Source organism: Scyliorhinus torazame, chromosome 4 (assembly GCF_047496885.1).
Source record: "Scyliorhinus torazame isolate Kashiwa2021f chromosome 4, sScyTor2.1, whole genome shotgun sequence".
NCBI lineage: Eukaryota > Metazoa > Chordata > Chondrichthyes > Carcharhiniformes > Scyliorhinidae > Scyliorhinus > Scyliorhinus torazame.
In genome coordinates, this window is record NC_092710.1 from 114,040,686 (window position 1) to 114,067,921 (window position 27,236).

Here is a 27,236-nt window from a genome sequence, read left to right on the forward strand (position 1 = left end):
ATGCCCCTTAAATTTCACTATCGTCCCTGCTTCCACCACCTCCTCCGGTAGCGAGTTCCAGGCACCCACTACCCTCTGCGTAAAACACTTGCCTCGTACATCTACTCTAAACCTTGCCCCTCTCACCTTAAACCTATGCCCCCTAGTAATTGACCCCTCTACCCTGGGGAAAGCCTCTGACTATCCACTCTGTCTATGCCCCTCATAATTTTGTAGACCTCTATCAGGTCTCCCCTCAACCTCCTTCGTTCCAGTGAGAACAAACCGAGTTTATTCAACCGCTCCTCATAGCTAATGCCCTCCATACCAGGCAACATTCTGGTAAATCTCTTCTGCACCTTCTCTAAAGCCTCCACATCCTTCTGGTAGTGTGGCGACCAGAATTGAACACTATACTCCAAGTGTGGCCTAACTAAGGTTCTATACAGCTGCAACATGACTTGCCAATTCTTATACTCAATGCCCCGGCCAATGAAGGCAAGCATGCCGTATGCCTTCTTGACTACCTTCTCCACCTGTGTTGCCCCTTTCAATGACCTGTGGACCTGTACTCCTAGATCTCTTTGACTTTCAATACTCTTGAGGGTTCTACCATTCACTGTATATTCCCTACCTGCATTAGACCTTCCAAAATGCATTACCTCACATTTGTCCGGATTAAACTCCATCTGCCATCTCTCCGCCCAAGTCTCCAAACAATCTAAATCCTGCTGTATCCTCTGACAGTCCTCATCGCTATCCGCAATTCCACCAACCTTTGTGTCGTCTGCAAACTTACTAATTAGACCAGTTACATTTTCCTCCAAATCATTTATATATACTACAAAGAGCAAAGGTCCCAGCACTGATCCCTGTGGAACACCACTGGTCACAGTCCTCCAATTAGAAAAGCATCCTTCCATTGCTACTCTCTGCCTTCTATGACCTAGCCAGTTCTGTATCTACCTTGCCAGCTCACCCCTGATCCCGTGTGACTTCACCTTTTGTACTAGTCTACCATGAGGGACTTGTCAAAGGCCTTACTGAAGTCCATATAGACAAGATCCACTGCCCTACCTGCATCAATCATCTTAGTGACCTCCTCGTAAAACTCTATCAAGTTAGTAAGACACGACCTCCCCTTCACAAAACCATGCTGCCTCTCACTAATACGTCCATTTGCTTCCAAATGGGAGTAGATCCTGTCTCGAAGAATTCTCTCCAGTAATTTCCCTACCACTGAAGTAAGGCTCACCGGCCTGTAGTTCCCTGGATTATCCTTGCTACCCTTGAGGAACAACATTGGCTATTCTCCAGTCCTCCGGGACATCCCCTGAAGACAGTGAGGATCCAAAGATTTCTGTCAAGGCCTCAGCAATTTCCTCTCCAGCCTCGTTCAGTATTCTGGGGTAGATCCCATCGGGCCCTGGGGACTTATCTACCTTAATATTTTTTAAGACACCCAACACCTCGTCTTTTTGGATCTCAATGTGACCCAGGCTATCTACACACTCTTCTCCAGACTCAACATCTACCAATTTCTTCTCTTTGGTGAATACTGATGCAAAGTATTCATTTAGTACCTCGCCCATTTCCTCTGGCTCCACACATAGATTCCCTTGCCTATCCTTCAGTGGGCCAACCCTTTCCCTGGCTACCCTCTTGCTTTTTATGTATGTGTAAAAAGCCTTGGGATTTTCCTTAACCCTATTTGCCAATGACTTTTCGGGACCCCTTCTAGCCCTCCTGACTCCTTGCTTAAGTTCCTTCCTACTTTCCTTATATTCCACGCAGACTTCGTCTGTTCCCAGCCTTTTAGCCCTGACAAATGCCTCCTTTTTCTTTTTGACGAGGCCTACAATATCTCTCGTTATCCAAGGTTCCCGAAAATTGCCGTATTTATCCTTCTTCCTCACAGGAACATGCCGGTCCTGAATTCCTTTCAACTGACACTTGAAAGCCTCCCACATGTCAGATGTTGATTTGCCCTCAAACATCCGCCCCCAATCTATGTTCTTCAGTTCCCGCCTAATATTGTTATAATTAGCCTTCCCCCAATTTAGCACATTCATCCTAGGACCACTCTTATCCTTGTCCACCAGTACTTTAAAACTTACTGAATTGTGGTCACTGTTACCGAAATGCTCCCCTACTGAAACATCTACCACCTGGCCGGGCTCATTCCCCAATACCAGGTCCAGTACCGCCCCTTCCCTAGTTGGACTGTCAACATATTGTTTTAAGAAGCCCTCCTGGATGCTCCTTACAAACTCCGCCCCGTCTAAGCCCCTGGCACTAAGTGAATCCCAGTCAATATTGGGGAAGTTGAAGTCTCCCATCACCACAACCCTGTTGTTTTTACTCTTTTCCAAAATCTGTCTACCTATCTGCTCCTCTATCTCCCGCTGGCTGTTGGGAGGCCTGTAGTAAACCCCCAACATTGTGACTGCACCCTTCTTATTCCTGATCTCCACCCATATAGCCTCACTGCCCTCTGAGGTGTCCTCCCGCAGTACAGCTGTGATATTCTCCCGAACCAGTAGCGCAACTCCGCCTCCCGTTTTACACCCCCCTCTATCCCGCCTGAAACATTTAAATCCTGGAACGTTTAGCTGCCAATTCTGCCCTTCCCTCAACCAGGTCTCTGTAATGGCAACAACATCATAGTTCCAAGTACTAATCCAAGCTCTAAGTTCATCTGCCTTACCCGTAATACTTCTTGCATTAAAACATATGCACTTCAGGCCACCAGACCCGCTGTGTTCAGCAACTTCTCCCTGTCTGCTCTGCCTCAGAGCCCCACTGTCCCTATTCCCTCGTTCTCCCTCAGTGCTCTCACCTTCTGACCTATTGCTCCCGTGCCCACCCCCCTGCCATACTAGTTTAAACCCTCCCGTGTGACACTAGCAAACCTCGCGGCCAGGATATTTATGCCTCTCCGGTTTAGATGCAACCCGTCCTTCTTATATAGGTCACACCTGCCCCGGAAGAGCTCCCAGTGGTCCAGATAACGGAAACCCTCCCTCCTACACCAGCTGTTTAGCCACGTGTTTAGCTGCTCTATCTTCCTATTTCTAGCCTCACTGGCACGTGGCACAGGGAGTAATCCCGAGATTACAACCCTAGAGGCCCTGTCTTTTAACTTTCTGCCTAGCTCCCTGAACTCCTGCTGCAGGACCTCATGCCCCTTCCTGCCTATGTCGTTTGTACCAATATGTACAACGACCTTTGCCTGTTTGCCCTCCCCCTTCAGGATGCCCTCTACCCGTTCGGAGACATCCTGGACCCTGGCACCAGGGAGGCAACATACCATCCTGGAGTCTCTTTCACGTCCACAGAAGCGCCTATCTGTGCCCCTGACTATAGAGTCCCCTATTACTATTGCTCTTCTGCTCTTTGACCCTCCCTTCTGAACATCAGAGCCAGCCGTGGTGCCACTGCTCTGGCTGCTGCTGTTTTCCCCTGATAGGCTATCCCCCCCCGACAGTATCCAAAGGGGTACACCTGTTCAAGAGGGGGACAACCACAGGGGATTCCTGCACTGACTGCCTGCCCTTTCTGGTGGTCACCCATTTCTCTGCCTGCACCTTGGCTGTGACCACATTTACATAACTGCGATCTATGACGCTTTCCGCCACCTGCATGCTCCTAAGTGCATCCAATTGCTGATCCAACCGAACCATGCGGTCTGTGAGGAGCTCCAGTTGGGTGCACTTTCTGCAGATGAAGCCATCCGGGACGCTGGAAGCCTCCCGGACCTGCCACATCTCACAGTCAGAGCACTGCACCCCTCTAACTGACATTGCGTCAATTAATGAAAATTAAAAAAAAAAATTTTTTTTTAATATATATTTTTTTAAATTTCAAAGTTACTGTTAACTATCTGTTTCCTAGCACTAGGTTTCTAATAGAAATGCGAAAGCTAAATATAGCACTCTCCAATCTCTGGCTTAGATACTCCTCTAAATTATAATTAAGTAATTATGTTTAATTAGTTACCAATGCTTAATTTTTTTAATTTAGTGTAGATTCCCAACCAGCCACTCAGGCCACAGCTTTTCTGTGATGTCACTTCAGTTTCCCCCCGACACACAATTTGAAAAAGGTATAAAAGTAAAAATGAGTAAAAATCACTTACTTACCTTCTTACCTTCTGAGTGTCTTAGATGTTCTCAGGTTCTCTCCCTGACAGAGACTGCTCCTCCACCTCCGAACCTTGACCTGCACAAAGCTAATAATATAATATAATAATAATATAATTTGGCACTTACCTCACACCAATGGGTCTTATTATTAAGTTAGAGGAGGAGGGCGGGTGGGAGACACTACACGTGAAGTGTCTCGGGTTTCCTCTCCACCAGAATGTATTGGTTGGGGGGCGGGGGGGGGGGGGGTCATCCTAGAAGTCCGCGGGTCGAAAAAAATAAAACAGAAAAGAAGTGTTTTTTTTAAAAGGATAAACTTACCTCCCAGAAATCACTTGCGCACCGCTCCCGCTGAAATCGACTGGCCTGTTCCTGTGAAGGTAAGTGTTTTTAAACCGGTTGGACTGTAACCTGGTGTTGTCAGACTTCTTACTGTGCTCACCCCAGTCCATCGCCGGCATCTCCACATCAATGTTAATTCAGTCACAGTTCCAGGCCAAACAATTATGAAATCTTGGAAGTCACACTGTCAAATTCCTCTGGGAGAAAAAAGGCACCGTTGTAACTTCCCAAAATAAGAAGGGAGATTTGACCTCCCAAACACCAGTCACTGTTGTTTGTGCACAGCCTTCCAGGAAAAAAAGTGTACAAAGGCTTTTCTGTTGTCTTAACATTTTCAGTTTGGACGAAGATGTAAACTTCCTTGAAGATCTCTCCTGGCTGGTTAGCTGTCACCCTAATGCAGTGCAATGGTGAGCATTCAGGAGCACTTTAGAGCCCAACATGAGAAATGTTTCACCAGACTACACTGAATTTACATCGCCAAAAAAGGCCATTCAGTTAAATTAGTCTATGCCTCTCCATAAGCTTCCTCCCACTCGAAATACTTATTAATGAGGATGATTATTCTTCCTCCCCACTTGTATCAACTCAATACTAGTAGTGTGTGTGTGTGTGTGTGTGTGTGTGTGTGTGTGTGTGGGAGGAGGGGGGAGGGAAGAGAGAGAGAGAGGAGGCTGTGACTCGTTGAGCCAGATTGGCTGGGACACAATTGGTCTAGTGGTTTGTTTGTTTGGTGGGACATGGGGTTGTTGTGGCGGCAGGGAGTCTGCGAGCCTGGAGGGGGAGGGACGGGACAATTGGGGGGGGGGGGGGTGAGAGAGAGGAAGGGTGAACTAACATTGACCAGGGGATTCTCGATGCCTCACCCAGAGATATGGCTGGAAGCCATCTTAGGTGGGCCTGGGACCCAGGAATTTGTGGTGTGAATGGTTGAGACAAGGAGTGGGGGTGAGAGACGCATGACAAGGTTGGTCAGCTGGAACATGCGGAGCTTGGTTTTGGGGGAAGGGGGGGTTGCCGTGAAGAGGGCAAGAGTTTTTTTTCCTATTTAAAGGGTTCGGGGGCCAATGTGGTGTTCCTACAAGAAATCAGTCTGCGGGTGTGAGACCAGACCAAGTTGAGTAAGGTCTATGAATTACACTAGCCTGGCGAGTAGGGTAGATCTAGAGAGGTGGGACAGCCTTCCACCATCGCCGACAGGCCGGATTCAACCATTAAGAGGAATGTCTCGCCGTGATTTTTTATTTCAATGCCTCCCAGATTTTTCTACCCAAGTCGTTCTTCCGGGGGATGCAGCGGCACATAGAAGGTTTCATATGGGTGGGGAGAACTCCTCAGATTCAAAGGGGATCCTACAGAGAGATAGGCAGGCAGAGGGGCAGCCCTTGCTGAACATGATATTTTATTATTGGACGGCCAATGCGGGGAAGGTGTGGTGGTAGTGTGGTGACCAGGAATCTACCTGGGTGTGGATGGAGTCGGGGTCATGCAAAAGTTCTAGCTTGAAGACGCTGGTGACGGCGTCTCTGCCATTTCCTCTGGCGAAATATTCTTTGAACCCAGTGGTTGTCTCCATTTTGAAAATATGGCGACAACTCCGTCAGCAGTTTCAGCTGGGGGCAGTGTCAAGATGGGCTCCTATCTGTAGAAATGACTGGTTTGAGCCAGCAAAATTGGATGCTACATTTGGGGGGTGGAAAGATAAGCATCTGGAGAGGGTGAGGGATTTGTTTCTTGAGGGTCAGTTTGCTAGCTTGGAGAAGTTGAAGCAGAAAGTAGGACCTGCGGGTTTGAATATGTTCAGATACTTGCAGGTAGGGATTTTGCTCGGCAGATAATTCCAACCTTCCCAGTAGCACCACCGTCCACTTTATTGGAGAGGATACTCTCCTGCGCAGGGTCAGAACAGGGCAGCACGTCTTGGATATATGGACGGATCTTGGGGGAAGAGCAGGTCTCCGTAGAAGAGGTGAAGGTCAGGTGGGAGGAGGTGTTGGGACCCATTTTGGAGAAGGTGATGTGGAGTGAGTTCCTCCGCAGGGTGAATGCCTCGTCATCCTGTGCGAGCTTGAGCTTGATCCAGCTCAAGATGGTGTTTAGGGCACAACTCATCAAGGTCAGAATGAGTCAATTCTTTGCAGGGGTTCAAGGTAGGTGCGAGCGGTGTTCGAGAGGGCCCGCGAACAAATGTTCTGGGCCTGTCCCAAATTGGTGAGTTTTTGGGGGTAGTTCTTCAGCACCATATTGGCAATCCTGATTTAGAGCCCCGTCTGTCAGCAGCTATATTTGGATTGTCGGACCAGCCGGAGTTGAGGACAATGAGGGGGCGGACGCCCTGGCATTCGCCTCATTAATTGATCGGTGAATATTGCTTAGCGTGGCGAGGTGATTTAATGGACTTTCTGTACCTCGAGGCGGTCTGATCAAGTTTACTGTGAGTGGGTCGATCAATGAGTTCTACCGTGGATGGAGACCTTCACTCCCATGTGGGAAGGTGAAGTAAGGTCCCCCCTTACGCTGTATGGCGGAAATTGGCGGTGGAGCATTGGAGAAAGAGGCTCTGGAGCAGCGGCAAAAACGAGGGGGAAAAAACAAGATGGCGGAGGGCAGAGATCGAGCAGCATGGGGGCCGGACCAGCAGGAGTTCCTTAAGCGCTGTGTGGAGGAGCTTAAAAAAGAGGTGCTGGCGCCAATGCTGTTGGCGATCGAGGGGCTGAAGGAGACCCAGAAGGCCCAGGCGGTGGAGCTTCGTGAGGTGAGGGATAAAACGAATGAGAACGAGGACGAGATCCTGGGCCTGGCGGTAAAAATGGAGGTGCACGAGGCGGTGCACAGGAGGTGGGCCGAGAGAACAGATCGAGGAGGAAGAATCTCCGGATTCTGGGTCTCCCCGAAGGAGTGGAGGGAGCTGATGCCGGAGCGTATGTGAGTACGATGCTCCAGTCGCTGATGGATGCGGAGGCCTCTCCGAGCCCCCTGGAGCTGGAAGGGGCTCACCGGGTCCTGGCGAGGAGACCCAAGGCTGATGAGCCGCCAAGGGCGATAGTGGCAAGGTTCCATCGCTTCGCGGACAAAGAAAGTGTTCTGAGATGGGCCAAGAAGGTGCGGAGCAGTAGATGGGAGAATGCGGTGATCCGAGTCTACCAGGATTGGAGCGCGGAGGTGGCAAGGAGAAGAGCTGGCTTCAACCGGGCCAAGGCGGTGCTGCACAAAAAAAGAGTCAGGTTCAGCATGCTGCAGCCTGCGAGACTGTGGGTCACTTATCAGGACCGACACCATTATTTTGAAACGCCAGAAGAGGCTTGGACCTTTATCCAAGCGGAGAAATTGGACTTGAACTGAGGGGCTGTGGCTGTGGGGGGGGGATGTTGGTTGCATACGGGGTTGTAAATAAGGGGAAAGAATATTTCATGGGTGGGATGAGGATGGGGATGTGGGTAGAGTTCTGGTTAAAATTCCTTTTATCTTTTCTTCTCCTTTCTCTGTAAACGAGATGATGGGGAATGTGGGCGTCAGGAGACACATCTGAAGGTGGCAGGTCAGGTCAGGTTAAGGAAGGGATGGGTAGGATAGGTGTTCCATTCGGGGCTGGATGCGAAGAATAGAGGGGTGGCAATACTGGTGGGGAAGCGGGTGTCGTTTGAGGCCAAGAACATAGTAGCGGACAATGGAGGCCGATACGTGATGGTGGGCGGTAGGTTGCAGGGGACGGAGGTGGTACTGGTGAATGTATATGCCCCAAACTGGGACGATGCTGGATTCATGAAACGGATGTTGGGGCGTATTCCAGACTTGGAGGTAGGGAGCTTGATAATGGGTGGGGATTTTAACACGGTGCTGGACCCAGCATTAGATCGCTCCAGGTCGAGGTCGGGGAAGAGGCCGGCTGCGGCCAAGGTGCTTAGGGGGTTTATGGATCAGATGGGGGGAGTAGATCTGTGGAGATTTGCCAGGTCTTTGACCAGAGAATTTTCTTTTTTCTCCCATGTACATAAGGCCTACTCCCGGATAGATTTTTTTTGTTCTGCAATGCAGGGCATTGATCCCGAAAGTGGAGGGAACGGAGTATTCGGCCATAGCCATTTCAGACCATGCCCCGCATTGGGTGGAGCTAGAGCTGGGGGAGGAGAGGGACCAACGCCCGATGCGGCGGTTGGATGTGGGACTGCTGGCAGACGAGGAAGTGTGTGGGAGGGTGCGGGGGTGCATCGAAAGGTATCTGGAGGCCAATGACAACGGGGAGGTGTAGGTGGGAGTAGTATGGGAGGCGCTGAAGGCGGTGGTCAGGGGAGAGCTAATCTCCATCAGGGCTCACAGGGTGAAGAGAGAAGGCAGGGAAAGGGAGAGGTTAGTGGGGGAGATATTAAGAGTGGTCAGGAGATATGCAGAGGCTCCTGATGAGGGACTACTCAGGAAGAGACAAAGTCTCCAGACGGAGTTCGACCTGTTGACCACAGGGAAGGCAGAGGCACAGTGAGGAAGGCACAGGGGGCGATATATGAATATGGGGAGAAGGCGAGTAGGATGCTGGCACATCAGCTCCGTAAGAGGATGGCAGCGAGGGAAATAGGCGGAATCAAGGATGGCAGGGGAACTACAGTGCGGAGTGCGGTGAAAGTGAATGAGGCATTCAAGGCCTTTTACGAGGAGCTGCATAGGTCCCAGCCCCCAGGGGGAAAAGAGGGGATGCGACGATTCTTGGACCAACTGAAGTTCCCGAGGGTGGAGGAGCAGGAGGTGACTGGTTTGGGGGCACCAATTGGGGTGGTGGTGCTGGTTGAAGGACTGGGGAGCATGCAGGCAGGGAAGGCCTCGGGTCCGGATGGGTTCCCGGTGGAGTTTTATAGGACGTTTGTAGACCTGTTAGCCCCGTTGCTGGTAAGGACCTTTAATGAAGCAAGAGAGGGGGGGACCCTGCCCCCGGCAATGTCGGAGGCGACGATCTCTTTGATCTTGAAGCGGGATAAGGACCCATTGCAATGTGGGTCGTATAGACCGATCTCGTTCCTTAACGTAGATGCTAAGTTGCTGGCAAAAATGTTGGCTATGAGGATTGAGGACTGTGTCCCGGGGGTGATTCACGAGGACCAGACGGGATTCGTAAAGGGTAGGCAACTAAACATCAATGTGCGAAGGCTCCTAAATGTGATAATGATGCCATCGGTGGAGGGAGAGGCGGAGATAGTGGCAGCCATGGACGCAGAGAAGGCCTTTGACCGAGTAGAGTGGGAGTATCTCTGGGAACTGTTGGGGAGGTTTGGGTTCGGAGGAGGGTTTATTAGTTGGGTCAAGCTCCTGTATAGAGCCCCGGTGGCGAGTGTGGTCGCGAACCGGCGGAGGTCGGAGTATTTTCGGCTGTATCGAGGGACGAGGCAGGGATGCCCCCTGTCCCCTCTGCTGTTTGCATTGGCAATTGAACCTTTGGCCATGGCGTTAAGGGAGTCGGGGAAATGGAAGGGGGTGGTCCGAGGGGGAGGAACATCGAGTGACGCTGTACGCAGACGACCTGTTGCTGAATGTGGCGGACCCAGTGGAGGGGATGGTTGAGGTCATGCAGATCTTAAGGGAGTTTGGAGATTTTTTGGGCTATAAGCTCATCGTGGGAAAGAGCGAGCTCTTTGTGGTGCATCCGGGGGATCAGGGAAGAGGGATAGATGACCTACCGTTGAGGAGGGCGGAAAGGAGCTTTCGATACTTGGGGATTCAGGTAGCTAGGAGCTGGGGGGCACTGCACAAACTTAATTTGACGTGGCTGGTGGAACAGATGGAGGAGGATTTTAAAAGGTGGGACATGTTGCCGCTCTCGCTGGCGGGCAGGGTACAGTCAATTAAAATGGTGGTCCTCCCAAGGTTTCTTTTTGTGTTCCAGTGCCTTCCAATCGTGATCACCAAGGCCTTTTTTAAGAGGGTAGGCAGGAGCATTATGAGTTTTGTGTGGGCGAGCAAGACCCCGAGGGTAAGGAGGGGGTTCCTGGAGCGTAGCAGGGATAGAGGAGGGTTGGCGTTGCCGAATTTGGGTGGCTACTACTGAGCAGCCAACGTGGCGATGATCCGTAAGTGGGTGATGGAGGGAGAGGGGGCAGCGTGGAAGAGGTTGGAGATGGCGTCCTGCAAAGGAACGAGCCTGGGGGCGCTGGTGACGGCACCGCTGCCGCTCTCGCCGACAAGGTACACCACGAGCCTGGTGGTGGCGGCAACGCTAAAGATCTGGGGGCAGTGGAGACGACACAGGGGAGCGCTGGGAGCCTCGGTGTGGTCCCCGATTAGGGATAACCACCGGTTTGTCCCAGGAAGGATGGACGGGGGGGGCATCGAGCAGGGATTATAAGAATGGGGACCTGTTCATCGATGGGACGTTTGCGAACTTAGGGGCGCTGGAGGAGAAATTTGGTCTACCCCCGGGAAACGCGTTCAAGTACATGCAAGTGAGGGCGTTTGTGAGGCGGCAGGTGAGGGAATTCCCGCTGCTCCCGGCACAGGGGATTCAAGACAGGGTGATTGCGGGCGTATGGGTCGGAGAGGGCAAGGTGTCGGCGATATACCAGGAGATGAAAGAAGAGGGGTAGGCTTTGGCAGAGGAGCTGAAAGGTAAATGGGAAGAGGAGCTGGGGGAGGAGATTGAGGAGGGGCTGTGGGCTGATGCCCTAAGTAGGGTTAATTCCTCTTCCTCGTGTGTCAGGCTTAGCCTGATACAGTTTAAGGTAGTGCACAGAGCGCATATGACGGGGGCGAGGCTGAGTAGGTTCTTTGGAGTGGAGGACAGATGTGGGAGGTGCTCAGGAAGTCCGGCGAACCATGTCCATATGTTTTGGTCATGCCCGGCACTGGAAGGGTTCTGGAGGGGAGTTGCGGGAATAGTATCGAAGGTGGTGAAAGTCCGGGTCAAGCCAAGCTGGGGGCTAGCACTATTTGGAGTAGTGGACGAGCCGGGAGTGCAGGAGGCGAAAGAGGCCGGCATTCTGGCCTTTGCGTCCCTAGTAGCCCGGCTAAGGATCTTGTTAATGTGGAAAGAGGCGAAACCCCCCAGCGTGGAGGCCTGGGTAAATGATATGGCAGGGTTTATTAAGTTGGAGAGGATAAAGTTTGCCTTGAGAGGGTCTGCGCAGGGGTTCCACAGGCGGTAACAACCGTTCCTAGAATATCTCGCGGAGCGTTAGATGAAGGTCGGACAGCAGCAACAGCAACCTGGGGGGGGGTCTGGGGGCATTTGAGCAAGAACACACATGAACGATCCGGAAAACTGACACGTACGGGAGGAATCCAATGTACAAAGCTCTGTATCTTATTGATTTGCCATGTTCATGTCTGGCTATGCGTGCATTCTTTCTTTGTTGTTACAGGGGGGGGGGGGGGGGGGGTTGTTTGTATGATTGAAAATTTTGTTAAAAACATTTTAATAAACATAGTTTTTAAAAAAAGAAATTGGGTGGCATGGACCAGCTGGGCCTGTTTCCATGCTGTAAACATCTATGACTCTATAAGTTGCAAAATGAAATTGGGATCAAATAAAAAGAGGAATTGATAAGCTGTCTGAAGGGAGTTTTGATATTAGCATACCAGTGAGAAAAGAAAGTGTTTACCTATGTGACTAAGGGGAAACAATGGGGTTTAGAAGTGGAGAGATAAGGGAATTGGCACTTTATGCTTAAAAGCTGGGTCCACAGGGTGGATAACATCAAAGGGAAAGAATGATATATCCATAGCACAATAAGTGAAGAAAGGGAGACAGTAACAGTAGCTACCATCACAACAACAACCAGCTGCAAGTTATTGCTAAAAGGGCAGCTGGTTAAAATCCAAAACTCAAACCAAGATTATTATGTCGGAAACTGAAGACAATTTTCCCAAACATGGAAAAATTACCTGTGCGTTGTCATTATCTGCTGGATTTAGCTTATATGAGTTATATAACATTGGATGTTGCTTGGGAATAAGGAGCATCAGAGTTCAGGAAACATTGGTAGTTGGGAACAATGGGGGTAACTGCATGTACAGCCATCGGTGTAGTTAAGTGCCCTATTGTAGTGTATTATAGTCCTTCTTGTCATGTGTTTTTTCCAAGTTAATAAATATTCTTTATTAATTGGTCACAACTCTTGGGGCAGCACGGTGGCACAGTGGTTAGCACTGCTGCCTCACGGCACCGAGGTTCCTGGTTCGATCCTGGCTCTGGGTCACTGTCCGTGTGGAGTTTGCACATTCTCTCAGTGTTTGCTTGGATTTCACCCCCACAACCCAAAGATGTGCAGGGTAGGTGGATTGGCCACGCTAAATTGCCCCTTAATTGGATAAAATGAATTGGGTAATCTAAATTTATTTTTAAAGAAATTAATTGGTCACAAAACGACTGGACTATTCCTTCCTGATTTGCATACCTTTAGTCACAGAATACCACAAAGCACTAGTGTTCCAAGTTACCCGTCTGGGTTTTGGGATACCCTTGCAATTAACATCAGCAGGCTTCGTAACATCCATGTTTAGCATTATGCCATAAGGTCCGGAGTCGATGTTCAGGACTGCAGCACGACTCCCTCCTCACGTTATAACACTGTGCTGCCCCCTCTGCTGGTGGGACAGGACATACCCAGGGATGGTGACGGTGGTGTCTGGGACATGACTCCGTGAGTATATGAATATTTCAGGTTTCTACTTGACAGCTGTTCCAATTTTGGTTCCAGCCCCCAGATGTTAGAAAGGCGGACTTTGTAGGGTCAACCAAACTGAGATTGCCATCGTCACTTCCAGTCCCTAGGTTGATGCCAGAAAGTCTAGCCAGTTTAATTTCTTATCCAATCTTCTGTAACAGTTTGATAGAACTGAGTGGCTTGTCAAGCCAGCAGATTCCCGAAAGGACATTAGTGAACCAGATGGGTTTTTATGACAATCGACAATAGTTTCATCGTGATCGTTAAATTTTAAATTTTAGATTTTTGTTGAATTCAACTTCCACCCATCGCCGTGGTGGGATTAGAATCCGGGTCGCCCGAGTCTCTGGATTATTAGTCCAATGACAACAGCACTACGTTCCTGCCTCCCCACAACTATTTAATAATAATAATAATAATAATAATAATAATAATAATAATAATAATAATAATCGCTTATTGTCACAAGTAGGCTTCAATGAAATTACTGTGAAAAGCTCCTATTTTACTATTGCTCCAGATAAGGTATATGAATATTTATTGGAAGGTCAGATAATATCCAAATGGCCTCAACACCCTAAGGTGTGAACTCAAATTTAGCATGACAAATGCTACACCAACTGAATACTTCAAGGATTCAAAGAGTTTTCAGTTAGATGTAGTGTAAAGGGCAGATTAGCTACTATTTACTGCTTTTCTGTAGTTAAATCCTTCCGAATATGAGTATATCTAGAAGGGAGTCTTACAGCATTTAAAGGAACTGGGATCAATTTAGATATATCTAATTTTCAAAAATCTTGAATGTTGATGTTGTCACATGGAACAATGATTTCAGTCTGGAAATATGAAATTAGTAAATACGCAGTTGGAATGTTAACTGCCATTAAATTACTGTCACACTGTTCCTCAGCAAACTTAGTGCACACTTCTCCCTGTGTAAACAATAATCAGAAGAAAATACAAATAGGGAATCAATATATTCACAATTCTTAGTAGCAGCCTAATTTTTAAAAGGGTGACCTGATGCTTTAGCCTAGAGTAGGTCAAACATCCTCTGACAAATAGAACTGCCGATCTGCTATCCACTCAGGTTTTACATTTCTGTTTGTCATACATACGACTGCATCTCATTTGTTATCATTGCAAATTGATGAACATAGGCTATGTCAATACTGGATTTTCCACTTTCCAAGCACTGCTGAATTACAGGGACCAACAAAATTGATTTTGATTTTAGGAATGCTAATTTTAGGAATTGCTCGAAAAAAAGAAATTAGATTAACAAAACAGACATACTCTTCATCCAGATGAACTGCCCGGCCTAGTAACATTTCGAGGAAGCACTCCAGCAATCCCTCTGTTCCTTGGTGAAGATATAGCTGGTTTGCCAATAAGGAAAATCCATGGTTTTTCAAGAATTTCTCCTTTTGGTCCTTTGATGCTCTTGCAAAGTATGCATCCAGCAGCTGTCAAGAAAAGATATTACGCTCAATTAGGAAAATAAAATATGTGGAACTGGAAGGAAAGATCTGTCAGTTGTATGGAATACAACAACTTGCATTTATATAGCACCTATAGCAGGGTAAACCGTCCCAAATTACAGTAAAAAGTCTTACAACACCAGGTTAAAGTTCAACAGTGATTATTTGGAATCACTAGCTTTCGGAGCGTAGCTCCTTCATCAGGTAAGTGAAGAGTTAGGTTACACAAACACAGCATATTTTGACAAAGCCAATGATGCAAGATGATACTTTGAATACGAGTCTTTGCAGATAATTAAGTCTTTACAGGTCCAGATAGTGCGATTGGAGAGAGGGATAATCACAGGTTAAAGAGGTGTGAATTGTCTCAAGCCAGGACAGTTGGTAGGATTTCGCAAGCCCAGGCCAGATGGTGGGGGATTAAATGTAGTGAGACATGAATCCACGGTCCCGGTTGAGGCCGTACTCATGTGGGCGGAACTTGGCTATCAGATTCTGCTCGACAATTCTGCGATTTTGTGCGTTCTGAAGGCCGTCTTGGAGAACGCTTACCCGAAGATCAGAGGCTGAATGCCCTTGACTGCTGAAGTGTTCCTCAACTGGAAGGGAAAATTCCTGCCTGGTGATTGTCGCGCGATGTCTATTCATCCATTGTCGCATTACCTGCATGGTCTCGCCAATGTACCACGCCTGGGGACATCCTATCTTGCAGCGTATGAGGTAGATAATGTTGGCCGAGTCTCACAAGTCTGTACCATGTACTTGGTGGGTGGTGGTATCCATGTAATGGTGGTATCCATGTTGATGATGTGACATGTCTTGCAGAGGTTGCCATAGCAGGGGTTGTGTGGTGTTATGGTCGCTGTTCTCCTGAAGGCTGGGTAGTTTGCTGCAAACAATGGTCTGTTTGAGATTGCGCAGTTGTTTGAAGGCACATAGTGGGGGGGGGGGGGGGGGGGGGGGGGTGGCCTTGCCATGATGTTTGTCTTCATCAATGACGTGTTAGGCTGCGAAGAAGATGTCGTAGTTTCTCTGCTCTGAGGAAGTACTGGACAATGAAGGGCACTGTGTCGGTTGTGTCCCGTGTTGTTTTCTGAGGAGGTCAGTGTGGCGCACTGGAACTGTCAATCGATGAATCGAGCGCCATATCCCGTTCCTACGAGGGTGTCTTTCAGCGTCTGTAGATGTTTATTACGTTCCTCCTCGTCTGAGCAGATCCTGTGTATATGGAGGGCCTGTCCATAGGGGATGGCTTCTTTAATGTGTTTTAGGTGGAAGCTGGATAGGTGGAGCATCGTGAGGTCATCCGTGGGACTGCGGTAAAGCGAAGTGCTGAGGTGACCGTCCTTGATGGAGATGCATGTGTCCAAGAATGCAGCCGGTTCTGGAGAGTAGTCCATGGTGAGTCGGATGGTGGGATGGAACGTATTGATGTCATTGTGTAGTCGTTTCAGTGATTCTTCGCCGTGGGTTCAAAGGAATAAAATGTCATTGATGTATCTGGTGTATAACGTTGGTTGAAGGTCCTGTGCGGTGAAGAGGTCTTGTTCGAACCTGTGCATGAAGATGTTGGCATATTGAGGGTGCGAATTTGGTCCCCATGACTGTTCCATGTGGCTGGATGAAGAACTTGTTGTCGAAGGTGAAGACGTTATGATCCAGAATGAAGCGGATGAGTTGTAGAATTGCCTCCGGAGATTAGCAGTTGTCGGTGTTGAGTACGGTGGCTGTTGCAGCAATGCCGTCGTCATGGGGATGCTGGTGTAGAGTGCCGAGACGTCCATTGTGACGAGGAATGTTCCTGGTTCAACTGGTCCATGGGTGCTGAGTTTCTGTCAGAAGTCCATAGTGTCGCAACAGAAGCTCCTTGTATGATGGGTTTCAAGATGGCCTCAATGTAGCCAGAGAGGTTCTCACATAGGGTCCCATTGCCTGATATGATAGGGCGGCCTGGTGTGTTGGCCTGGTGCATTTTCGGGAGGCAGTAGAGATCTCCAACGCAGGGAGTACGTGGGATGAGAGCGCGTATGGTGCTCTGAAAGTCTGGATCCAAGGTCTCGATCAGCCTGTTGCGTTGGCGGGTATGTTCTTTGGTCGGATCTGCAGGTACCCGTCTGTAGTGTTCCTGGTTGTTGAGTTGTCGGTACACTACTCTGCAGTAGTCCGTTCTGTTCAGTATGATGGTGGCCCCTCTCTTGTCTGCTGGTTTGATGACAATGTTGCAGTTGGACTTGAGCGCGCGGATGGTGTTGCGTTGTGCTTGGGTGACGTTCGGGGCTGTTTTGTGAATGCGACTGATAAATCTGGCATTGTCATGACTCCTGACGGCTTGCGCATACATGTCGAGTCTAGGACAGCAGCCTTCCGGAGGGGTTCAATTCAAATCTTTCCTCTTTGGTTGCTGCACCGCAGATCTCTCTGTCTGCTGTTCCGATTCATTGGTTGTCTCATTTGGTTTGCTGTAGGCCTCTTGGGGTCTGTTGAAGAACTCCCAAAGCCTCATTTTCCTGATGAATTCCTCTGTGTCTGCCGCGAGACTGATGGGGTCCATTTTGGTGATGGTGCCGAAATTGAGCCCTCTGCATCGCCACATCATCCCAAAGTACCGTCATGAATCTGCCCAGCAACAGGTAGAAATCTGCCTCACAATAGCAGTAACACTAACATGACAAGTCGTGATGGGAGGCGATCTGCCCAGCAACAAGTGCCATGGGTCTGCCCAGCAACAGATAGAAATCTGCCTAGCAATAGCAGTAGACAGCATACGAAAGGCACAATGATATGCAATTTTAAAAGTAACGAGATGCAGGTGGCTAGACAATGATATATAGTTGCCAGCACCCTCAGAAACGAAGAGGCAGTTTACACCTAACAGCCAGGGAGACAGTTTACATCTAAAAATGTGAGGCCAGTCTAATAAGCCAGGAGTCTAGGCGAGCATCGAAGTCATAGAGTTAAGGTTGTGCAGAAATCTTCATAAAGACAGTTTAAATATCTTTGCTAGACCAGGAAAGACCTTTACCAGACTTAACTCTCTGCACTGTATTGTGTGGTAACTATAAGCTGGAATTGACTTACAGATTTATTTAATTTGGATGTTGTTTGGGAAAGGGGAAGTCTTAAGGAATTCAGGGATCGTAGATATATTTTGGAACAAGGGGTACATTCTACATAAACTGTGTGTTTAGTGATTCATATACTTGATTTCCTTAAGAGTACTGTAACCCTGTTTGTGTGTATTTACCTTTTCTTTATTCTCACTGGGGTTTCACGTGACTCCTCACACCATTTGAAAGTACAAAACTATGCACCCCCACAAACTGGTGTTCCAAGTTGGGATACCCTCGCAGGTATGATCAGAGTTGTTCGTACTTAAACAAGACCAACATGAATAAAGGATTTTAGCAATGAGCCACAGAATGAGATGATCAGGACAAAGATTATCTGATAAGAGGATGGAGGTGGAGAAGCTTATGGAAGGAACTCAGGAGATTGGGACCAAAGCAGCTGAAATTAAAAACAAGGATGTGCAAGATGCTAGATCTCAAAGGCTTGTAAGGCTGGGGAAGCTTACGGAGATGGTAGAGGTGAGGCCATGAAGGGATCTGAAAACACGGATGAGGATTTTAAATCTGTGGCATTGTTGCATCAGGATTCCGTGTAGTCAACAAGCAGAGCGTTGATGGGTGCAAGTTAAGCAATGGGTGGTAGAGATTTCGATAAGCACAAGTTTATGATAAGTGGAAGATGACAGGCCAGCCAGGAGGGCATTAGAATAGTCAAGTCTAGAGGAAACAAAGGCAGAGATGAGAGTTTCAGATGAGCTGTGGAGCGGAGGTAGGCAGTTTTGGTGGAGCAGTTATGTAGTCAGAAGCTCATTCTGGGGTCAAATACGACACCAAGGTTATGAATGGTCCGGATTATTTTCAAATAGAACCAGGGAGAGGTGGGGACTAGTGGGCGGGATTTTCCACGCAACCCACGCCTTTTGCGGCAGTGGAGGCAGCCTGCCATTAGCCAGCAGCAGGATCCTCTGGTCCCACTGTTACCAACAGGGTTTCCCCACTGAGTACACCCCTCGCTGCCGTGAAACTCACGGCAGAGGTGCGCCATCGGCAGGGCAAGAATATCCTGACATAAATTACCGGAAAGTAATAATAATCTTTATTGTCACAAGTAGACTTGCATTACACTGAAATGAAGTTACTGTGAAAAGCCCCTCGTCGCCGGCACCTGTTCGGGTACAGAGGGAGAATTCAGAATATCCAATCCACCTAACAGCACATCTTTCGGGACTTTTCTTTATTCTGCAGGCCAATGACTTCAATCTTTTTAACATTCAGGTGGAGGAAATTTCTGCTCAGACAATAATGGATGCCCAACAAGCAATTTGACAAATCAGAGATAATGGAGACATCAAGACAGGTGGTGGAGGTCGAGCTAAGCATTGTCAAGACACATGTGGAACCCAGTGTGTTTTTGCATGATATTACTGAGGGCACATAGATGAGAAATATGAGCCAAAGATAGATCTTTGAGGAAATCATAGAATTAAACAACATAGGGAGGCCACTCATGCCTATGCTAGCTTGATGAAAGAGGCGTCCAATTAGTCTCACTCAGCCATCTCTTTCCCCCATAATCCCACAAATCTTTCCTTTTTAAGTATATATTCAAATACAAGTGAATCTGCATCCATTACCATTTCCACAGAATCTCTGCAGTGCAGAAGGAGGCCTTTAGCCCATCAAGTCTGCACCGATCCCCTGAAAGAACAATCTACCCACCCTTCCCCCGTAACTCCGCATATTGATCTTGGCCAATCCACCTAATTGTCACATTTTTGGACACAAAAGGGCAATTTAGAATGGCCAATCCACCTAACCTGCACATCTTTGTGATTGTGGGAGGAGACTGGAGCACCCAGAGGAGACCCACACAGACACGGGGAGAATGTGCAAACTCCACACCAGCAGTCACCCAAGACCAGAATCAAACCAGGAGCCCTGGTGCTGTGAGGCAGCAGTGCTACCTTGCCACCCTTTTTCAGGCAGTCCATTCCAGATCATAGTAAAATAAAATTGCCTTCACCACCTAGATTTCTTTGTTCCCTATCTGAGCTCTTAAAATCCCTCAATTTTAAATCCCTCAATCTCCCATTGGCCTTGTTTAGTCGAATGAGAATAATCTCAGTTTCTCCAGTGTCCTGAGAAAACTGAAATCCCTCACTCTTGGATCTATTGCTTTCCACTCTCTCTAAAGCCTTAACAATTCTCCCTGAAGTATGAATCATACCATAAATTTGCTTTTCAGTTCTTCAAATGATAAAACAGCTTTGCAATTTGATCAGTATACCCACACCTAGAACCACAGAATTCCTATAGTGCAGAAGGTGGCCATTCGGCCCATCGAGTCTGCACCAACCCTCCTAACGAGCACCCTATCCAAGCCCACTTCGCCTCCCTGACTCTGTAACCTGTACACCCCTGGACACTTAAGGGGCAATTTAGCATGACCAATCCACCTAACCGGTACATCTTTGGACTGTGGGAGGAAACTGGAGCACCCTCTGGAAACCCTCCCAGACACGGGGAGAAAGCGAAAACTCCACAGTCACCCAAGGTCGGAATTGGACCTGGGTCCCTGACGCTGTGGGGCAGCAATGCTAACCACTGTGCTGCCCATTATAATAAGACTGCCCCAGTATATCACCACTCTGAACAAAATTACTTCTGGCTTTGAATATTTCTATTAATACATGTAGAAACAAACCAAAGCCCATTGGATGAATTGCTCTTGAAGAAGTCAGGAAGGCAATCACTAAAATGAGACGTCTGAATGCTAGCTTCACAATTTTGCAACCTGGTGTTATAATTGTAATCTAATTGAGGTGTTATGATGATTAAAGGAGTTAGTAGGGTAGATAGGGAGAAACTATTTGTCTAGTACTGGGAGACTCAAATAATGAGGCAGAACCTTAAAATTAGACCTAGGCCATTCAGAGTGATGTCAGGAAGTATTTCTTTGTGAAAATGGTGGAAATCTGAAAAACTCCCCCCAAAAACAGTTGAATCTGTGAATTAATTGAAATGCCAAAACGGAGGTTGATAGATTTTTTAGGAGTCAAAGGGTTAAGAAACCCAGGCAGGCAAATGATACAGGACATCTATGAACTTCCGGTGGGGACCATGGAGTAGGAGGTCGCATATTTGGTAGCTCCCGCTTGTGACAAAACTTTTGGGCCTTTTCTCCTGTTTTTTCAGAATTTTACTTGATAAATCGGTAAAGAGTGAGACAGTGAGGAAAAATCCACCACCAGTGTATGGAACATTGAACTAGAAGTGGCCGTCTAAGGAGACATAGTCAAGCAAGGAAGACGCGTGCAGAGCCGACAGTGCAGGAAAGCATGGCGGAGGTGCAGGATCCTGGGGTGGTGGCAAAGTGGTCGATGGTACAGCTGGTGAAGTTCTTTGAGGAAAGCTTCGCCAAACTAAAGAAAGATACGCTGGACCCGATTAAGGCATCGATTGATCGGTTGGAACAGGGTCTAGAAACCCACAGACGGGCGATTCAGAAGGTGGAGGAAAAGGTGTCCGAGCACTATCTAACCGCTTTGGAGCTCGAGGTGGGGCTGATGAAGGACCACCAGAAAAGGTTGCAGGAGAAGCTGGAGGACTTGGAGAACAGGTCCAGGAGACAGAACCTGTGGATTGTCGGCCTCCCTGAGGGCAGTGAGGGATCGGACACGAGAGCATATGTGGCAAGTATGCTGGAAAAGTTGATGGGAGATGGGGCGTTTACGCGATCCTTGGAAGTGGGCAGAGTGCATAGAGCTCTTGCAAGGAAGCCGCAAGCGAATGGACCGCCGAGGGCAATGATGGGGCGAATGCACTGGTTTCTGGACAAGGAACAGATTTTGCGGTGGGCCAGGCAGGTACGGAGCTGCAAGTGGGAGAACTGTGTGTTGTACATCTATCAGGACCTGGGCGCGGAACTGGCCAGAAGGCGAGCCAGATTTAGTAGGGCAAAATCGGCCCTCTTCAAGAAGGGGGTAAGGTTCGTGATGTTGTATCCAGCGTGTCTTCGGGTCACGTTTGAGGGCCAGGAATTTTATTTTGAATCACCGGACGAGGTGATGAATTTTATCAAGGACAGAAGGCGTGCGGGGGATTAAGATCACTGAACCTTGGGGGAGGGCATGCGGTGGCGATTTGGTCAAAATCACTTGTGTTGTTTTGAATATGCAGTGCTCTCTGTAACAAGGGGTTATTTTTTGTTTCTGTTCTCTTTTTTCTTCTTTGGTTGGTTTTGCCACTTCCTTTTTACTTTGGTTTTCGTTGTGATAAGATGTTTGAGCAGCTGCTCAGCAGTGCAAAATTAACTCTGTTCCATTGGAAGTTGGATGGAGGGATTTTTTCTGCTGTTTGTTTACTGTGGTCTGTGATGCTTTGAATATGTATGTCCAAGCAGGGGGGGTTGGAGGAGGGAGAACAATGGGGAAATAGGATGCCTGATGACATGGGCTAGCTAGGTTAGCTAACTCACGGAAGCGCAGTGGGAGGTGAGCAGGTAATAAGTTTGATATGGGGGCTTGGGTTTCTGGTGCTGTTACTAGGGGGGAGGGGAACTGCTCTGCTGACAGGGGAGGAACTGTTGCTAGGGGACAAAGGGAAGGTCGAGGACGGAGGATGCCCGAGGAAGCGAGGGTCGCGAGCTGGTGGCTGGCCTAAGAAGGGTGATGGCTAGTCGGCAGTGGCAGCGGCGGCCGGGGGCCTGATTACTTGTAACATCAGAGGGCTAAATGGGCCGGTTAAGAGGGCTCGCAAGTTCGTGCATCTGAGGGGATTGAAGGCGGACGTGGCAATGTTACAAGAGACACCCCCATCTCCAATATTTTTATAACTAATAAACAAAAATGTTCAAAGAAAGTGAAAAAGGCACCATAAAAGAATATAGTTTTAGAATAAATTTAAAGTACCCAATTCATCTTCTAATTAAGGGGCAATTTAACGGGTTGTGGGGGTGAGGCCCATGCAGACACGGGGAGAATGTGCAAACTTCACACGGACAGTGACCCGGGGCTGGGATTGAACCCGGGTCCTCAGCGCCGTGAGGCAGCAGTGCTAACCACTGCCCCACTGTGCTGCCCCTACCTTAAAATCATATTAACAATTTTTCTCCTGTGTTTTGCATGCAGCATTTTCCAGGAAATTACTCTAGGACAATCCTGAATCATAGAATTTACAGTGCAGAAGAAGCCCATTTGACCCATCGAGTCTGCACCGGCCCTTGGAAACAGCACGGCTAGCAAGACTCAAAGTCCAGCCCTCTTCCATGCCAGAGCTCATGATGTTATTTAGCAAGTTAATTATAGATACTAGAAAAACATATTTGACCGCACCCTCACAAACCAGCCTGCCACAAATGCATCCGTCCATGATAGTATCGGTAACAGTTTCACCGCAGCCATGGAGACAGTCCCATCTTCCACATTGTGGATACCCTCCACAGCACCCTCCAGTGGTGCAAAGTGAGGGGAGGATGTGCACGAGTTGGCTCCTACTGGAAAACAGATTTTTTTGCCTTTCTTCAGGTGCCATGGACCTTTTACTTCTCAGGGACTCTGGTAATTTAGCGGGATAGGGTTCTCCCTTCCCTGAGATGCCCAGGAGAGTCAAAGTCAAGAAGAATTCGAACCAAAATCTGTTGAGCGATTTTGAATCCTCTCAGGGATCATCTGGAGATAAGGAGCGACTGGCTTCTTCCTCTCCATGACAGTTTGTCACTGTTTCAATAAGGCGTATTTGGGGTGGTGGTGGGGCGGGGGGGTTTAGTGTTAGTTTCTGATGGGTGTCTGTTGGTTTTCTTTTGTCGAGTCATCTGACTTGGCCCGGTGGTCATCTTGGGTGGATCTTTTTACTTTATCTTTTCAGTGTCCCTTGTTTGGTATCCATCTATGGAAATGGCTGACTCCATATTAAGGGGTGGTGGGAGACATCCAATCTGTTTGGTTACCTGCTATGTAAGGGTTTGAATGGCCTAGTAAAACATTCGGGGGCATCCACCGATTAAGTTTTCTTACATGTCAAGGATCAGACAGGCGACACAAGGGTTGGGTTGGGCAGGATTTTCACTCCATTTTCAATGGCAGGGTCAGGGATATGTCAATTTTAAATAAAAGGAGAGTTCAGTTCTCCTCCTTTCAGATCATAGCCACTAGTCAATGGAGGGATATTTGTCGTGTCCGGTTTCCTCCCACAAGTCCCGAAAGTGCTTGTTAGGTGAATTGGACATTCTGACTTCCCCCTCAGTGTACCCGAATTGGTGCCGGAATGGGGCGACTAGGGGATTTTCACAGTAACTTCATTGCATTATTAATGTAAGCCTACTTGTGACAATAAGATTATTATTATTATTACAAGTAATATTCACTCCATACAAGTGCAGGCGATAACCATCTCCAACAAGAGAGGATCTAACCATGCCTTTGACATTCAACATCATTGCCATCACTGAATTCCCCACCATCAACATGTTGGGGGTTACCACTGACCAGAAACTGAACTAGCCATGTAAACACTGTGGCTATAAGAGCAGGTCAGAAATTAGGAATCCTGTGACGAGTAACTCACCTCCTGACTGCCCAAAGCATGCCCACCATCTACTAGGCACAAGTCAGGAGTGTAATGGAATACTCTCCACTTGCTTGGATGAGTGCGGCTCCAACAACACCCAAGATGCACAACACCATACAGGCAAAGCAGCCAGCTTGATTGCTCCCCCTTCCACAAACGTTCAATTCCTCCACCACCAGTGAATAGTAGCAGCTGTGTGTATCATCTGCAAGATACACTGCAGGAAATCAGCAAGGTTCCTTAAACAGCATGTTCCAAACCCATTTCCATTACCATTTACAGACCAGGGCAGCAGATACCACCTACAGGTTCCCCTCCAAGTCACTCACCATCCTGACTTGGAAATATATCGCCGTTCCTTCACTGTCACTGGGTCAATATCCTGGAATTCCCTCCCTAACAGCGCCACACCTCAGGGACTGCAGCGGTTCAAGAACGCAGCTCATCACCACCTTCTCAATAGCATCTAAAGATGGGCAATAAATGCTGGCCTAGCCATCCCATAAATCAATTTTTAAAAATATATAAATCAAAATCTTTATGAGTAGCTGCCCTTTCTTGACAGACACATCTCTGTACTATCATTAACAATTTAAATGTTCAATGTGGAAAATATATTTGAACATTCATATTCATTGTTAAAATCTAAAACAAAAATGGAACGTAGAGCAAAGAGGCAACACCAAATATGAAATTAGATTAAGAATAGAGTGTATTCACTGTTGCAATGATATTATGGAACATGACATCTGGAATTTGACATACTGCTTATCCATTTGTCTTCTATTAATGTGTAAGATTTCAGCTTGCCATGAGCAAATTTCTGAAGGTATCCGTCGGTTATTTTTCTTACTTTAATAACTCCTTGCTGTATTACTGGAGTTGGATGATTGACAAGGACTATCAATGCTTCAGGTTGGATTAACTTGTCCATCACATCAGCTAGCATTACATCTGGCAAGATGAGCAGGATTCCTCTTAGAAGGTTATAGAGTCCACAGCAGATAAGAATCAGACTGTCCTCTGTCGCAAATCTAGATATGTAAAACACATGTCAATAATGTCAGAAATAACTTGCCTGCTTCTATTTGACACACAAAACTAACATGTCAGCCTTTTGTCTACACAATAGCAGGCACTTTAAAGTCTAGAGCAGGCTTGTACAACCTTGTCGCGTTGACAAATTGTGTGTGTATGTGTGTGAATGTGAGATTGGACGGGGCATATCATGGAAGTATTAATTTACACCCAGGTGAAAGTTTTGTGTGCCTGCTGATGATGTCACTCAGGAGCAACAAAGAGAAAGGGTGCTAAGAATGCATCTAAGTAAACTACAGGTATAAAGGTGCTGGGAGCAATGAGAAACTCTGGCGAAACACACAATGAACTTTGTAAACTCAGCAATGGAGAGAAGGTAGTTGAGGAGGTTGCTTGGTCAATATTGTCAAATATTGTGGAGAAATCGAGACAGTGACAATAGCATTTTCTGCCATCACATCCCCCCCCCCCCCCCCCCCCCCCCACACACACACACCAAAAACTTAATATCGACTGGGACAATAATAAGATAAAAGATAGAGCGGGGCCAGAGTTCCACAGTCTTAGTATGTTTGAAATCCAACGAGAAAGAAGAAGTTGGTAGACATGGTTCTTGGAAATAAGGTGGGCCAAGTGGATCAATTACCAGAAGGCGAACCGTTAGGAGATTGTGTGCATTGTATCATAAGGTTTAGGTTGGCTATGGAAAAAGTCAACGAACAATCCAAAGTAAAGGTAATCAATTGGGGGAGATTAAACTTCAACAGGTTGAGAACAGATCTATCCCAGATAAATCGGGATCAAATATTGACAGGCTATGAATGAACAATGGGCTGCCTTTGAAGAGGAAATAGTTCAGGTGCAGTAAAGGTACATTCCAACAATGGGGAACTGTAAAGCAGACAAATTCAATGCTCCCTGGATAATGATGGAGACAGAGAATACGAAGCAGCAAAAGTGTGCTTTTGACTGATGTCACATGGATAATAGAACTGAGAATCAGGTTCGATATAGAAGGTTGTTTGTAAGGGAATTGAAAAAACAAATAAGAAAAGCAAAGAGAGTGAATGAGAAGAGACTGGCAGTTAACATAAAAGAGAATCCAAAAGTCTTCTATAGGTATATAGGTATAAAAGGATGGTAAAATGAGTGGGGGCAATAAGGAACCTAAATGGGGATTTACGTGTGGAGGCAGTGAGCATGGCTGAGGTACTAAATGAGAAGTTTGCATCCAGCTTTACCAAGGAACACGTTTCTGTGCAAATCATGGAGAGAGGAGGTAGCGGAGAGACTTGATGGGTTAAAAATTAATATTAAGATAATATTAGATAGGCTGGACATATTTAAAATTTATAAGGCACCAGGGCTGAATGAGGATACTGAGGGAGTAAGGGTGGAAACTATGGAGGCACTGGCCATAATTGTCAATCCTCCTTTGGTACAGGGTTGGTCCCAGAATATGGAATTGCAAATGTTAACACTTGTTCAAAAAAAGGTGCAAGGATAATTTCAGAAAGTACAGGCTTTTCAGTTTAACTTTGCTGGCAGGGAAGCTTCTAGAAATGATAATTTTGGGCAAAATTAATAGTCACTTGGGCAAATGCAATTTGATTAAGTAAAGACAGCACAGATTTGTTAAGGATAAATTGTGTTTAACTAAATTGTTTGAGTGTTTTGGTGCGCTACAAATAGGGTAGATGAGTGTAATGTGGTTTATGTGGGGTACATGGATTTCCATTCAGTGCCACACAACAGACTTATGAGCAACGTTATAGCTCATGAAGTAAAAGTGTCGCAGCAAGGTTACAAAATTGGGTAAGTGACAGAAACGTTGTGGTGAACAGTTGCTTTTCAGAAAAGGCTCAAAGTGGGTTTCCCAGGTTGATGTTAAGATCCCTGTTCTTCTCGATATACATTAATGACCTCAGCTTTCATGGCACAATTTCAAAAGTTGAGGATGAAACAAAACTT

The 27,236-nt window shown here is 47.3% G+C and overlaps 1 protein-coding gene across 3 annotated transcripts in view; it reads right to left on the minus strand.

Annotated features, from left to right (window-relative positions):
- Positions 1 to 27,236, minus strand: part of lyst (lysosomal trafficking regulator) — a 482,598-nt gene that overhangs the window by 131,484 nt on the left and 323,878 nt on the right. For all 3 annotated transcript variants that reach the window (XM_072498518.1, XM_072498516.1, XM_072498517.1), the window contains 2 exons: positions 25,081 to 25,261; positions 14,408 to 14,577 (listed from right to left, as the gene is read on the minus strand). In XM_072498518.1, coding sequence (XP_072354619.1) covers positions 14,408 to 14,577; positions 25,081 to 25,261 — 351 coding nt within the window. The remainder of the gene's footprint in view (positions 1 to 14,407; positions 14,578 to 25,080; positions 25,262 to 27,236) is intronic.